General features: G+C 38.9%; 1 protein-coding gene across 1 annotated transcript in view; it reads right to left on the reverse strand.

The window, feature by feature from the left end:
• LOC127632172 (sodium channel subunit beta-4-like) overlaps positions 1-17,490 on the reverse strand; it is a 44,760-nt gene that overhangs the window by 13,441 nt on the left and 13,829 nt on the right. Inside the window, exons 2-3 of the mRNA XM_052110762.1 lie at positions 2,727-2,890; positions 645-864 (exon numbers count right to left, since the gene is read on the reverse strand). Coding sequence (XP_051966722.1) covers positions 645-864; positions 2,727-2,890 — 384 coding nt within the window. The remainder of the gene's footprint in view (positions 1-644; positions 865-2,726; positions 2,891-17,490) is intronic.

Raw genomic sequence — 17,490 nt, forward strand, 5'->3', positions numbered from 1 at the left:
TTCAGCACTGGTTCCAGACTCGAGTCCTGAGATGTTCATCACCCCCGCCTGCTGCCAGACTTTTAATCCCTGGGCAGATCTCTGTTTTCTGCGGACAGGAGTCCCCATACAGCATGTGTCCCGACATGTTCTGGTCACCACAGAAGCCTCCAAACAGTGTTGTCGCGACAAGGTACTCTCAGCAGAGAGTAGAGGCTAAAGTTTATGACGATTTTATGGGGTGTTAGGGAAGGGTACGTGCAGTCTGACACAGCCTGTAGCTTTTGCATGCAACTGCCTGCCCGCACCTGCATCAGTAGCGCACGTACACAGTTCAGCGCATGGTGTAATTGAATAGAGACCCCTAGGGTCCCTTCACTCGACACACGTTGACATGTCTCACATTTGTTTTGAATGTGTACTAAATAAAGAATATGGCATGCAATTGCCTTAAACATGTTTTTATGCAAGTTATATTAATAAAAATGTATAATTGTGATCACAATATAAAATTACATAATATTGATTTTTTTTAGTCATTATTGTGCAGCCCTAATTATTATGCAGCCCTAATTATTATGCAGCCTAATTCTACATATGAATAGTCTATACATGTACAATGTTGGTTGTTGATCCCGTCTAAGCAGGTGAAAATTGACACTCACATTCATCCACAACAAAAAGTGTGAAAATTGCGCTATGGTTACGGCCCTTCTCCTTGGGGTTGATGGCGAAGCAGATGTACTGTCCCTGGTCCTCGAAGGTGATGTTATGTAGCAGGATGGAGATGTTGTTTTCCTTACTGGAGCCGACAAACTCCACTCGGTCATGATAGATATTCACACGAGGTTCTATTCCTTCTGCTGGGATAACTGCCTCACATAGCTGACAGATAGAATGAGAGACAGCATCACTTGAGATAAAGTGAGACAGAAAATTAGTAGGACACATAAGCCATACTTAAAATGTATTATTTTCATTGCATTACACTAAAAATATTTAACGGTTCTCGGGGCACACTTTGGGGTAACGGAACCCTTGAGAGAACCACTAGACATCGTTTCAATTCACTGAGAAACTGAAAACTTTAAGGCATCTGTTAGTTGTCCCATTTTGACCCCATTTACTGTACACCTGGTATTAAGATGCATTGTTGGTGATCCGTGGTCAGCACTAAATACAGGATGTACAGTTGTTACAGAGCATAATCTGTCTGCTGGATGGTGCCACTGACCAATCAGAATTGAGTATTCCAGAGAACCGTGCAATAAATGGAAATCCAATTGGACAATTTTAAAAAGTGGATACACAAGCATGAGAACTTCACGGATCTGCTTCAGTGTGTCTGGTATCATCATGACACTTATGAGAAGCACAAACATCTGCAGCTCAAATAATGGGCATTTCTGCTCAAAATGTTGCTTAGATAGTGCATAGATTACATTTCAGATGCATCTGGAAGAAATAGTGTGCTGTTTTTTGCTCTGTTTTTAGTTTTTCTGACTTTGTTTCAGTTTTATATCATGCAGTAACTGATATAATGATTGATGTATGTCATAATAAATCAGTTCCACTCCTCCAAATGCGATCTCAAGTGCATTTAAGAAACCGGATCGAATCGGATCACCCAGGATGCATCTTAATTCCAGGTGTAAACGGAGTCTAAGGGACAGGTTTTATGTATATAAAATGTATGTATATTAAAGTTCCTTGAGTACATAAATAAAGATACTTAAGGCACCTCAAAAAGAGGTTTTCAGTAATTTCACACCTCATGCTCTAATGATGGAATATTTTTCCCATTTGATTTCCTGATGTAAAATATCTCTAATAACAAAAATAAAAGTGATATTAAATACATAAATACATAAATAAATATTTATGCGGGGGCATAATTAATTGTCTTAATTTTTTTAATAATTAATTGCACTGTGGCGGGTGAGAGACAGACATAGTGGGTGTGGCCTCAGGCATTTATTGGAAATAATAATAAACATAACATTCCAAAATGGGGAATAAAGTGTGCACTGGGAAATAGTGTGTAAAATAAAATGGGATCTGGCACTCTCGCTGTGAATGGGGCTATGTGAAGGAAAGGTGGTGATGAAAGGGTAAGGTCCAGATACTGTATAATGGACAGGGTCCTTAAGCCCAGTGTCGCATCTAATCCACGCGGGGGGGTCTGGGATGCGGGTCTGGCAAAACATTTTACTCATGCTGGACCATCCCTGCTCAGTTCCTAGACCTGCGAGGATGCCAATGTGTGCACACGAGGAGATAGAAGCCTACTTCCCAAGGAAAGGTGTGCTCTGAGTTTTAATGGTAGAAGTGAAGAGGCTCCACTCGCAACAGGTGTGCCTCCTCCTCCGCTGCCCAAACAAAGCTCATTAAGTTGAACCTCTTCTCTCTCCTGCCCACTCTTGTTTTGTCCCAAGCTGAAGGATGGCCCTAAGAGGTGGGGCGACGATAAAAATGGGGAGGGGTGTGTCATTCCGCCACAGCACTGAATTAATGTGTTACATCTACGGCCCAATTTCTTTTTTCTTTTTATTGCAATTAAATAGATTTCAAGTTTGGCTTAAGTATCCAAATACTTTTTAGGGCCACGGTGTGTATTAAAGTATTTCCTCTTGTTGTATGAGCTTTAGGAAGTTATATGATCTTCTTGGAATGTGGAAATGTAATGTGTTTGTATTCTACTTAAGTGTTCAGATGAAATCCACAGAAAAAGACAGCGGGTTTCTCACCTTAATCAGTGTTCCATTGTCCTTGAACTGCCAGTTAAAGTAAAGGTTTTTAATGCCAATGCAGCTTGAGTAAATGCAGGGTAGAAGCACTGAACTTCCATTCATCACTTCAACAAAATTAACCTTCCCTGTATTCACCTCCAATGCCTGAGCATACCAAACTCCTAAGAGAAAGAGAAAGAGATGATCGCCAGTTAACAGAAAGTCAGCCACCACAGTAATGTGCTGGAAATGACGAAGACGATGAAGATGTGAAGAACCAAAGTACAGTATATTTATAAATGTGAAATAAAAAAACGTAAACAAAAACATAAACATGGACTTTACTAGTCATGACTTGAGAACCAATCAACGTTACATTAACAATACCTGACCAATGACCATGGCAAACATGAGGGTTTAATGGACAAGGGTAACAAGACCACCAATGAACAGACAGAACTGGTGCCTAGTGAGACAGGGCGTGGAGCATGAGACCAGGGCGGAGCCAGTGGAAGATGAAGTCATGAGCAGGCTCGAAGGGCAGAGCCATGGAATGTGGAGCCGTGAGATGCTGTAGGGGCAAAACTGGACAACTGGGAACCCGGAGAGTAGCCGAAGGCTTGAAGGGCCAGGGTGGAGCCGGAGGACCAAGGCAGGGCCACTTGACTTGACAGACATGGTAACATGGCATGATGTGGTAAGAATGGCAACATGGCTGCTGAGGCTTCCAACGCTGGTTCTGGGAGGGACGCGGCTTGCAACACTGGCTCTGGGATGGACGAGGCATGTAACTCTAGCTCGTAGGCCGTGACAGGCGTGGGTGTTGGCTCATTGGCCATGGCAGGCACGGGCATTGGCTTGTTGGCTGTGGCAGGCAAGGCCTGGACCATGGAGCAGAGGTGGACCTGTGAAATGGCATGGAGCAGACTGAAGCTTAGCTGAGACATGGCATGGCTCAGATTCAGGAGTGGCTGGGACACGGCATGGAGCAGACTCAGGCATGGCTGTGACATGGCACGGAACAGACTCAGGCGTGGCTGTGACATGGCATGGAGCATGCGGAGGCATGGCTGTGACATGGCATGGAGTAGACTCAGATGTGACTGTGACATAACATGGAGCAGGTTGAGGCATGGCTGTGACATGGCATGGAGCAGACTCAGGCATGGCTGTCACATAGCATGGAGCAGGCTGAGGCATGGCTTTGACATGGCATGGAGCAGACTCATGCATGGCTGTGACATAGCATGTAGCAGGCCGAGGCATCGATGACCATGACGTGGGACCCTGGCACAGCAACCATGACATGGGACCCTGGCTTGGTGACCATGATGTGGGACCCTCGCTCGGTGACCATGACGTGGGACCCTGGCTCGGCGACCATGACGGTGAACTCTGGCAAAGCTGCCAATGTAGAAGTGCATAGTTCCTCATCAGCCTCTCCTATAGTGAAAGATGAACCACTCATCCACAGGGCGAAGTCAATGTATTGCACCAGACTGAAGTTAATCCGACTGGCAGGCATCAGAGAGAACACCGGCTCATTCAAGCCTGCCCGGAAGAAGTGTTTGAGGGCGATGCCATTAAACCCAACTTGGTTGGCTAAAGCGCAGAAGTATTCTACATATTCCTCCAGGGGGCGATTCCCCTGACATAGGCGCATGAGCTGAACAGCTGGGTCCATAGTGTAAGTCAGTTATTCTGTAATGTGTGCTGGCAATGACGAAGATGATGTGAAGAACCCAAGTGCAGTTTTTTGTGACGTGACGTCTTTACATTAACAATACCTGACCAAGGACCATGGTAAACATGAGGGTCTTGTTACCTTGCATGGACAAGGGTAACAAGACAACCAATGAACAGACAGAACTATAAACAAGATAACAAGATTAATAAACTTAAACCAATGAAAAGACAAGACTGATAAAGAGTACAATGAACCAATGAAAACAAGATGCATGAACATGGAGGGAAACAGGATATCACTTGACCAGGAAACACATGACTATAAAACAGGAAATCACATGACATGAAACACATGACTATTGTATGGGAACTAGACTTCCAGAATGAACACAAACATGAACAAAAACACATTAAACATGACAACTGCACTGCATACTTACAAGGACACGCTGCAGTTATTGCAGCAAAAGAGGTATGAGGCCATAGCATCGCCAAAAATGGCATTGTGAACATATTTATCACTTTTTTAAACAGATTCCAGAAGATTTTACATTGGATTGGATGTACTGTACAAATAGAAAGTCCAGGCCCAGTCTTACACCATTGTTTTAACCACTGTTGCTGTGTTTTTCACTTAAGAGAGTCTTCATCTCTTGATTTTGTAAAATGTTTCGAAATTAGTATTAATTTCTAAGTAAAACTTCTAAAGTGCACCTTTAATCTGGGACTTACTGGGATTACACCCATCAACTTTATATAATTGTTGTCCATGTTCCACAGTATTTAAATATATTTTTGTGTCAGCAGATAAAAATCCCATTTATTTCTACCAATGTAACAGGACTCTTATTTTGAAGTTTCTCCCATTCTTTGGTGAAAGTTAAGGATTAGGTATGTTTTTTCTCTCCCAAAAAAAGAGTTAAACATCACTATTTTTTGTAGTACTTCATGTTCTTTTTGTGTAGATTTCATGGTTTGTATACAAATCCCCAAACAGGAATAATGTTGGTAAATTTAAAAATCAACAGTCAATGGTTTTGCACATAAATTGTATGGAGTTTCATCTGATATGACAAAGTTACTATACAACATTTAGATTAAGATGGAGAACTAGTTAATAAAAACAGAGACTATTTAGCACGACAGACCCCTAGTATTAATATGAATGAGAGAAATTGGAATGCCAAGTTGCCAAAGCAGAAAAGGAAATTTAGAAAATGAAACCCCACCTTACAGGGAAAAGATCCAATCACCTTTTAGATACAATCATCGCCTGTCAGTTAACTTGAGAATTCACATTAGCTGAACCAGCCTGAAAAAAAGTGATTTTAAGTGTAATTTGAGCTAAAGAAGCACAAATTTGAATACCATCGTTGTTAGTTTTTACTGCTGATTTTAAATGTTCTTTGATCGTAATTTTGACAAACCTTTTTTGGAGATTTTGTTCTTTTCCCATTCAACTAGATAGGAACTTTAATTTTATACTATTTGTTTACATAGAAATTAGCAGCCCAGTCTGCCTGGGAGTGTTCCAAAGATGGCCTCCGAGTGGACTGACCTGCCATGAAAGGGACTTTGTTCATAATGACATCTAATATTATCTAAATCAATCAATCAATCAATCAATCAATATTTATTTATAAAGCACATTTAAAAACAACCATGGTTGACCAAAGTGCTGTACAAGGTAAAATGGTTATTTACAAGAAAATAAAAACATACAAAGTAGATAAAAATAATAAAATAAAAGAAGATAAAACCGGTCACAATATTTAAAGAATATTGAAAGGTAAAGAGAAAAAATATGTCTTTAGAGAAGACTTAAAAGTTGAAAATGAGGGAAATAATCTAATATATAGAGGTAGACTATTCCATAGTTTCGGTCTAAAGTTATCTCATTGACCAAATATGAGAAGTGTCTGTTTTGTTATTAATCTGAACTGCAACACCAGTAAAGTACTGGTAAAGTAAAGCTCTTACAGTAATAGTATATGGAGTTTTTTTCTTTGCTTAAGAAAAACATTCAAACACCAAATTTATTTTTACAATTGAGGGGATAAATGTCCATCTCTGAATTTTTTGCGTGTTGTGGCGAGGGTTGTTGAGTGTCTGTCCAGGGACAGGGGAAGCGGTAAGGATTCATCCCTGGGTGACAATTAGGTATAACAGCTGTTTCTTGTTGCAGTAATTTGGGAAGAGCGATAAGAGAAGCCCACGCCAGAGCCCATGGAGAGAGACAGAGTGATGCACAGGAATGCGACGTATTAGAGTGTTTAAAAGCACACAAAAGTTTATTTTAGAGTTAATATAAGAGAATGACATTACATGAACCCTGTTTCCTCATTCCTACAACGACCAGTCCTGTTACAAGTGTATACAAAGGCTGTAAGCACTAGTGTGTTACCATCTATGTGATATGAAGGTCTTTCTATTGACTACCCTTGCAGTACGAATACAATGCACTTGTCAATTCAATAGATGTGTTTTACTACATGGAACAAGTGTTAACCCACAAACCACTTTCTGTCGCTCTGTTGTCACTGGAAATGTATTAAATCGCGTCTGATTAGAACACTGTGTTAGAGCATTTTCTCCTCTGCAATATGTTGCTGAAGACATATAAGGCTTAGAGGGAGATTGCTTGCCCTCTTATCAGCTGCTTTTATTTTTACAACAGAACTGACAAATGGCTGTCATCCTCAAAAAGGGCACAAGTGGCTTGAGTCAATGAATGTGACTGGTTTATTCTGCTGAGGCTGCCATATACATCAAGGGGTCAGCTATTACAGAGACAACAAACAAGACTAAGGCTGTTAGTGTCTTAAAATATCTGCTAATGTGCTAACACATTGCACTGCATTTATCAAACTCGATGCATGCCAAACAGATGCAAAGCTGTGTTTATAGAGACACAGATATGAGAGGGAGAGTTGTTTTGTGGCCCCTGCTCCGGTATTCTTAACATGTACCTGAGGGTCAAGACTATGAACAGAGATTATTTTTAAATGCCCCCATACCATCTCAATAGCCTCTGTGTGTGTATGTGTGTTTGTGTGTGTGTGTGTGCTTGTGGCATGTTGTGAGATGTTATTGGCAATGTTATTAAAGAAATAAGGCATTAGAATGTTTGACATTATTATTAGCCAACCCAGATTATTAGCCAGTCCAATTTAAAATTAAAATCTAACAGAATGCATTAATAAATCATATAATGCTGAACTAGACTGTTTGTCCAATTATTTGTCATTTACATCCAGCCCTATAGTTACAATTTAAATAATTTGTAATTAGAATACAGTTACACTCAAAAGTAATTTGATTACTGAAGAGATTACTTTGCATTTTATTGTCATTTGTTTCATTTAATATTTAGTCCTTTCAGATGGAAAACATTTATACATATAAATGATGTGATCCAAAGTGCATTTGGTCAGCGGTGAAACACTTTCTTATGATGCGTTACATTCAAATGAGCAGACAGAGAAGTACGTTTGAAGTAAGTTTGGAGTAGAAGAAATGGAAATAAACCTTGTGTAAATTGTCATCTTTTCGCTAAGCTAAAATTCTATGTCTATCCATTTTATATGCACATGTTACCAGGCTCGATCATATTTTTTTTGTTCAAGAAAATTCACATTGGATCATAATAAATGTTTTTCTAGAAAGACCTTTGATATTAGTGCAAAAATCGTATTCTTGATCATTTTTATATTGTTTTCCTGTAAAAATATCTAAAAATAGATCAAGTTGATTTATCTTGTTTTAGAAACAATACTGCATAAGATATTTAGGATATCAGAGAATTTATTTTTAATGTGTATTTTGTTGAGTGTTTATAGTCAAAACAAGTGAAACAATCTACCAGTGCTGAAGAAGTAATCCAAAGTATTTAGAATATGTTACTGGCCTTGAGTAATCTAACGGAATACGTTACAAATGACATTTTACAGCCTGTATTCTGTAATCTGTAGTGGAATACATTTCAAAAGTATTATTTTAAATATTTTTTTTCTTTTCTTTTTGAATATCTTGTTTCAGTTCTGATTGCAGAATTTGATATTATCACATGATATTTACCTATTTAATTTGGGTGACATTTCATTACTATTTCCCCTCACCCATGCTATATAAATAGCCTTGATGTTAGCATGTAGCTAAGCTAACACTTAAATAATTTAGTAAGCACAAAACACATAGCACGCATACTTTGGTTGGCCAAAATGATGAATCTCAAAAGATTTGTTACAAATAGTTTGATACAGGATATGACAGAAGCAAGGATATGATTCCCAAAAAAGCTAATTAGGTAGACAGCAGTTTTGAGACACAGCCAAACAGTAAAAGGCAAACTGGCTCGGATCAAATAGCCTTGTATTGCAGTATAGATGACGCTGGTTGTTAAGATCCACTGCTCAAGATACCAATAGCTTCTTTACTAAGGTCATGTGCCTGCCTCTTCTCTGCTCCTTTCAGGCTATTGATCCCTGTAGCTTCTCTCTCAGAGATGGATGACTAGCCATCATGGTGCACTTATTCATCAACAAGGCCACTCTAAACCTCAGAGAGCGAGAGCTCATTTCAGAGCCTGTCATCACATTAACATGCACACAGACTTGCATGTACACATGCATAACTGGTGCAAAAAAAATATGCTGTCAAACAGACAGCTGACAGGGTTGTTCTCTTCCTTTTAGAGGATTATTTATTTCTCTTGGTCTCTTTCACTCTCTCTATCACTCTCTCATTTAGTCACCTCTTTTTCCATTAAAGTGTTATCATGTTGCTATGCAAATGAGCAATAAGCGTAAAAATGCATAGCACATACTGGGTAAAGTTGTGTATTTGAAATTTACATTTATGCATTTGGCAGACGCTTTTATCCAAAGCGACTTACAGAGCCCTTATTACAGGGACAATCCCCCTGGAGCAACCTGGAGTTAAGTGCCTTACTCAAGGACACAATGGTGGTGGCTGTGGGGATCGAACCAGTGACCTTCTGATTAACAGTTATGTGCTTTAGCCCACTACGCCACCACCACTCCATAAACATTAAATTAGATTTAATATTTTTTTATTGATAATATTCAGTACTGAATGAATAAAGAATATGTATAATAAAAATTTCTGGCATTATGTTATTGACATGTCCAGTAAGGATACATGCAATGCTGCCATACAATTTTGTAAAATGTGCATAACAGTCATGAAAATAATGTCAAAAAGTTACATAATAATACATTTAAACCTAATGGCCCTAAAACTAGGCTTAATTTTCTATAAAAATTTAATTTACATGTCTTTTTTGATTTTTTAGTAAATAATCAGGACATTTTCTTGACAGGTTTAATGAGAATCACCTAATAATGCTACCTACCTTTTGGAACAGCCTTTGTGTTGGGAGTGAACCTATGCTGTCTTCAAATTCTGCCTTTTTGAAAATACAAGTTTTGAAACAGTGTTAAAATTTTTGGTTTCAGTTTTTGTGTGTCCAGAATTTTCATCTCGGCCCATAATTTAAATGTAATGCATCACTACAAGAAATTACAGAATATGATTTTGATGATGTGTGTTCCAGGAGAAATCATTTATTGCGCTCATGGCTCATTTGGTGTCAGGGCATATGATGTCTATAGTTAGTAAAAAATGCACAAATTAAACATTTGTAATGGAAAGGGAGTTTTTGCAAAAATTGTCCTACAGTCATGACATAATAAAAAATATATGCAAATGGAATGTCTGTTTCTCTGCAACACAGCAAATCATTTTATTGCTTCTCTCCACTCTGTTATAGAAAACAATAAATGACGTAACAGTCCAGTGATTTTGGTAATTAGTCTAACCACAGCAATCGTAGAACAAGTGCTGAACAAGACTACTCACTGCTTTGGAAAACACATTCAGCACTGTGGATTAGCTTGTGTCAAGTCGCATCAATAAAAGACAGATCTCACCTAACAAAACCCGTCTTCAGCCTGACCTGTTATTTAGATACTTTAATACTGCCACTTACAGCTGTTAATGACTATTAACAAAAGCACAGCAATAACAATTTTGGGAAGATGCCACCATATTTTTGGTATACAGAGACATTTTGAATACAAAGACATACATTTTCACAGAATGCACTGCAAGTCACAGTATTAATATTTTTATTATTTGGCAAAATAGATTAGATGAGGGAGGCTGTGGCTCAGTTGGTAGAGCGGGTTGGCCACTAATCGCAGGGTTGGTGATTCAAATCCCAGCCCACATGACTCCACATGCCGAAGTGACCTTGGTCAAGACACTGAACCTCAAGTTGCTCCCATGGCAGGCTAGCACCTTGCATGAATGTATGGGTGAATGCGTCACAATGTAAAGCGCTTTGAATACTGTTAAGGTTAAAAAGGCACTATATAAGTGCAGACCATTTAAATGCACTTTATACTTTATGAAGACAGTCCACATAAGAGAGTTGTTAATGGTGTTGCAAGGCCGTGATGCAGCAATATCATTTATGTTTTAAGAGAACTCATATATATATATATATATATATATATATATATATATATATTTTTTTTTACTTGAAAGCATATGCTTAAATGTTTGAAAATAGTTTTGTAGATATAAATATAATTGTGCCACCATATTAATTTATTTCATTATAAAACTAAAATGTCATAAAAAATAAAATAAAAGATTTTGAAATTGATGACTTGGAGCAAATAATAAATAAAAGCAGCCAATAAGTGACCAACAGAGATGGGAACTCCTTCAATAATGTGTAAAAAGCATTCCAGTGTGATACCTCAAGAAGTTGGTTTTGAAAATGTCAAGAATACATGTCTGCAAATTCTAGGCAAATTCTAGACTTTGAAGATGCTAAATGTGTTTTGTTTGTTAATTTTGTTTAGTCATAACTTAATTCACATAGTTCCATTTATGTTATTCCATAGTTTTGATGACTATTATTCTAAAATGTGAAAAAAATTAAATAATACCTGTTCCTCCAGCCACTAGCGGAACCAGCATACACACACAAAAATATCTGTTCAGTTTCCTCGGACAGTGAAACGAATGCTCAGTGAACTAGCTGTTTATGAGTGCAGCAGATGACCTACTCCTTCCAATGTCCAGAAAAAATACTCCAAAAAACAAACTCAAGCCTCTAGGCGGAACCAGCAAAAAAAGAAACAAAAAAGGTGCCCAGCTTCCTCAGTCAAGTGTATTTTCAGCGAGTCAAGCACACTTGGGAGCAATGTGAAAAATACACCCTGACTTAATCAGTCCATTGATTTTATGAAAGACATCGCTTGTGGGCATTTACATATTTTGCTGCCAACCTTTGTATCTATTCTCAATTTGGCCAGGAGCATCAGTGCAAAAGCGACCCTCCGTCGAGTATGACTACAAAAAACAAACTCCAGCCACTAGGTTGAACCAACACAAAAAAAGGTGCCCAGCTTCCTCAGACAGTCAAGTATATGTTCAGCGAGTCAAGCTCACTTGGGGACAACATGAAAATCACCAAATGACTTACTTACCCCATTGTCTCTATGAAAGGCAATGCTTGCTGTGGGCATGTAAATATTTTGTGGCCATCCTTAGTATCTATTCTCAGATTGGCCGCAAACATCAGCGCAAAAATGGTCTTCTGTTGAGTTTCTTGAATCGATCACTTTTCTCTCTTGTCGAATTCGCAAAGTCTGGGAACAAGAAAATGCTGTGGTTCTTCCAAGAAAACCTTCCTTTTCTCCTCGCCACAGGTAACATGTGATCTTTGTCGGATGATCTCAGAAATTTGGCCAGAATTGACCAGGGCCTGTCTCCCTCAGTGGATCTCCGAGCCGGGACTCTGTGAGCTCACTCAATTTCCAGCTTATTGGCTGTTATGTCAAGCAGACTTGGGAAGAGCTCATCTAGGAATTTCACCATATCTCGGTCTTCCTCGTGTGGTGAACATCAGTTAAGATGGCATTCCAGGGACCAGTTTATGGCAGGGCCCCTCTCTAACTGCTGGTGTGGAAAAAGATGTGCCACACTGTGATTGGATCCTTGGTGAATGAACATTAACAAATGATCAGCAACATCAGATAAGATGCTAAGACAGCTACCAGACACCTCTTACAGGGCAAAAAGGGGGACCTTCTGCCCTCACCAACTCAGGTAGGCAAGAACTGCCATAAATTCCTTCAGTTGCTCCCTGAATTAAAGCAATGGAAGGCCACATAGATTTATTCATACCTTAAGTTTGTAGAACTTAAATTAATATAAACTACAACACATCCACTCCATTTCATGCAAAGCATAGTTTATGTTAATGGTTGTTGACTGTTAACACAACAGTTCACGGGACAGACCTATTAACAGATAAACAAATGCATGGATGACTTAACTGTCTCTTATCGTGTTTGGTCTCTGTCTGTTCCATATGAAGCTCGCCGACCCCTACATGGCACCCCACGACATCAGTTATCCAACTGCTTTTTAATGTCAGAAGGTATGAATGATTCTCAGGTCATAAGTGGTCATGCACAACAGAATGATAAGCAAAAAGTCCTTCACTTGCATGCACCTTGAAATTGCTAACTCTTCAAAAAGTGTGGCACACTTTTTGCTTTTTTGTATGAACATGCTGCGCAATGTCAGTGTGGCCTCCATGGGCAATGGAAAGCAAGCTCCATAAATCTCACACCTCACGTTACTAGGCTCTGTCTCTGACTCCTTTTTTAGAAATGTAAACTCTTTTGAAGATCCTCATTAAATATACATGCACACTTCCTTTCACTACCTGAACGTCTATTGATAGGGGATTGTGACTGAATGGTTTAATCCAGTCATGTACTTCAAATAACACAGTGTGATTTTTTTGGGATTTACAAGTCATATCTTTGGCTATCTTTGATTAGAATACTCACATGACTGAGAAAGCCGAATAAGCGATAGGCTAATTCTAGGAGAAGGGAAATATGGGACAAAACTTTGATATTTTTTCAGAATAAGTTGGGACACTAGAAAAAGTGCTTGATTATGGGACTGTCCCGGAAAAAAACAGGACATCCTAGTGATTAGCCACTGGCTGGTAGTGATGGGTCATTCCTGAACAAGTCGGATCTAAGAGCCGGCTCGAATATCAGAAGAGCCGAATCTATTTATAAAAATATACAAAAATTAAGATATGAATAATCAAAATATTTAAATGAATAGAATTAACTAAATAACTAATAATGAACTGAAAGCACCCGTGAATTCGAGTTCCCAGGGATAACCATTTGCTTGCCTTGTTATCGTGTTATCATGATGGCTTTGAAACAATGTGTATTATGAAAAGCACTATACATACAGTATTAAAATAACTTGACAAAATTTTTTATGACTTTATGATCTATAGCTTTGGTTATATACTATTATTTGTAACAAATCATTTTAAAGTAATTTTATGTCATATTTACAAAGTTATATCGACGTATATCATATAAGGACTTTGTAGGATTTCTACTCAGGCAGTGAATGGAGTACCCATTAAAAGTTCAATGAGTCTCAGATGGAGACTCGATTTTATGGGCGGACTCATTAGTTCACAACACTGGCACCTTTGGTTAAAAAACAGACAAACAGCTTGTTTGTCAATCAATTCCATTTCATTTGTGCTCCTCTCCAGGATTGTTTGATCCTTTTCACAAATACCAACTTGGAATTATTGTGCTAATATATTTTCATAATAATTTTTTCTTATGAAAATGTTTGTTCCCTTTCAAGTCAATCTCTCAATGACACATCAGCAGCTAATGCTAGGGGTCACACCAGAGAGCCCCGATCTCTCTGAATACTATATATTCACGGCAATTCTTCTGGCAAATTAAGCTCGAAGCTCCGCCCCATACCTCAATGATTGTATATAAGGAGCCTCGAGTGTCATTCTCCCACAGAACTTCTCCTTCAAAGATGATAATGGATCTCTCTCTGGATCACTCCTTCTCTACTTCGTTGTGAGTTGTGCACTAGATTGCGCAAGGCTCAGACATGAAGCTTGGAGAACTTGAGGAGGATCATCTGCCGGCGCAAGCTTCGCAGGCCTCCTGCTCTCCGTTGGCAGAGTCTTTGCCCATGGAATACGTCAGCGAAGATCACTGTCCCTCTGTTAGGATGAACAGGCTGATCTTCTAAGGTCTCCTCCATCTCAGCTCGAGCACTCTCGGTACCTGAACATGGGCCAGTGTCACACCACGCCCTGGTCTTAGGTGTTGTTCTTCCCGAAGGTAGATGCTGAGCTCTCCAAAACGTGGCTGGAGCCTCTCTAAATGTGTGTGGGCTACTCCCACACACATTTAGAGAGTAACCACCTTCACTATGCTTGACCACATGGAGCAGAAGTGCTACACCACACTCCTGCAGGTAGAAGAGGCAATCGCGGTACACCCGTGCTCCACTTTACAGCTAGAGCAGTGGTTCCCCTGAAATCGCTACAGAAGGCACTGGGTTTAATGGCAGCGCCAGCCAACGTCACGCCACTAGGCTTACTTAACACGAGACCCCTTCGGTACTTGGTTGGTGCAAGTGTGCCATTGCATGCATGGCGTCATGGCCACTTGTGTCTTTTAGTGACACACCACTGTCAGGCCACATTGTCTCCCTGGAACAAGACCTTGTTTTATCAAATGGCTGTTTCACTGGGTCAAGTCACCAGACACAAAGTAGTTGCCATGGATTTATCCATTAGGGCTGGGGAGCCTTTTACAACCGGCGTCCACCCTTCAGCACCTGGACAGGTGTGAGACTGACATGGAATATAAATTGCCTGGAATTACTGGCTGTATTTGTGAAAGCATTTCAACCAGAACTCCAGTATCATCATGTGTTGGTCCAGACAGACAACATGTTAGTGGTGGCCTATATAAATAGTAAATTGGGAGTATGACCCTCAAGGCTTCTTTTTCTATGCTCGCTTTGGAATGGGGTGCAGCTTTGAGCATCACCTGCCAACAGGATCGGAGCTCTCAGAAGAGACCACTAGCATTAGCTTCTGACGTAATGTCTTGTTCCCCCCTTTGAGGGAATTGGGGTTACAACAGTAACCTAGATGTTTTCTAGAAAATTCCTTTATTTTGCAATACTTTCAAATTTAATACAAATGTTTCAATACAAATTATAGTATCTGTTTAACAACTTGAGAAAAAGGAATCCTGAAAAATTTACTTCAAGATTTCCATGTACTGCTTTTATCCAAAACGACTTACAAGTGAGAGACTTAAGCTAATTATCACACAAAAGTCAAAAATATATGCATTCTCTCACTGCAAAGTTCCCACCAAATACTATGTATATTGAGCATCTTATTATGCTGATAATTATGCTGATTTGTGAGGAATTTCTTTATTTTTATTTGTTTTGGCTGGTCATGTTGTATCTCGCCCAGAGATCCAGAATCACCACACAATTTCAGGTTTCGCTGACCAAAATCCCAGTTTAACCCCTGTTATGAGAAGCCATCAATTGCCACAAATGATTTTTTCAGGGCCAGAATAATGTTGTTGAAGTAACAGCTCATGATAACCAGCCAAATCCTGACCCCCTGACTGGTATGCAGTCGTGTCTAGAAGGTAACAGTCTCACGTCAAGTTTCTCTCGTATGTACTTTCTGTTGGTGATTTCGTAGCTTTCACAGATTTGCAAAGTGGCAAAACTCACAAATATTGATCACGTTATGCAGAGTACGTTCTTTTTTTTTTTTACATTTTCAATTTTGATAAATAGTAATTTCTGATGACAAATTTAAGTATTCTAATAAATATTTCATAGTTAATTAGATCACTTCAGTTCAAAATTTTCTACTGGTTGTTGTGGATTATGGTAAAGTTCATCATTTGGTTCTGTTGTTGAGAGACTGACTGGTTGTTCTAGTGGTAACATTGTAGTATATTTTGTTTAAGGTTTTAGGTTCAATTTACTGTTTATGTTAGCCAAGATATATGTACCATAAAACATTACAATACCCTAGAAACATGGGATGCAATATTTATTTTTTATTTATCAATGTCACCTGTGATCATTTATTTTTATAATAATCATATTAATAATATAATCTCTAAAAAATATATATATTTGAAAGGGGTAACAAAGACAGTAAAAGAGACCATAACAGCAACTAATATCCAAATTTAACATTCTCATATTACTGTGACTGAACAGGATTAACATTAACAGATGTGCAAACAACACTACAAAATGGACAGAACTTGATACTGTGCTACATACACAAATACGTTCATCAACTCAGCACGACTTGATACTTTAAGAGACATGTTTATTACTCTCCATCATTAAAAAGATGAAAGGTGAGAGGCAAACATGCATGCGCAAGAACCTTGACATGAGATGGTTGCCATCTAGACATGACCCTGATGTGCAATAGCCATTGCCCTTCTTCAGCTCGGTCCTGAAAACAAAGCTGACGAAACCACCATGTTCACTCGTCCATTAACCATCTTGATGTTTCTAACTTTTACCTTGGCCTTAATGGTCCCTTAACTCTTTTGTACTAATAGTAATTCCTAACTTCTGCCCTCTTTAAGCTCAGAAAAAATAAGATCAGCTGTCAAGATGGCCTACAAAAGGATACAAAGGCTCAATTCCCAGGAGGGCATGTACATTGTCACCTGGGGGAAGATATGACTGGAATGTGGCATTGTGAAATGGATTATTCTGGATTATATTCTCTTAATCTAATTCAGTGTTTTTCCCTTTCACCTGGTGACTGAGTGAGTCTGGGCGTCAGCAGAGGGAGGAGAAAGACCTAGTTTCTCTCTTACTGTGGAACAGATGTCCTATTGATACCAACATTTCCTACATTGTCCTGTTGTGACTATCAAGTTTGAAACACAGACATGGTTCTAGAGACTGCAAGAGACCTAGATATTGCAGAAAACAAATGTCTTTCATGAGATTATGTTTAGAAATGCTAGTAATGGCACTACACACTGTGAACAACATAATGGACCATTAACTTATCAGCTTGTTATTGTTTTTGTTCAGGCACCATTGCTTATATTAAGATTTAGGGATTTAAAGGTGTTCAGTTATACTTTTGTAGGAATTTCAGTTAATGTAGATGTATATG

Source organism: Xyrauchen texanus, chromosome 38 (genome assembly GCF_025860055.1).
Source record: "Xyrauchen texanus isolate HMW12.3.18 chromosome 38, RBS_HiC_50CHRs, whole genome shotgun sequence".
In the NCBI taxonomy this organism is placed as follows: domain Eukaryota; kingdom Metazoa; phylum Chordata; class Actinopteri; order Cypriniformes; family Catostomidae; genus Xyrauchen; species Xyrauchen texanus.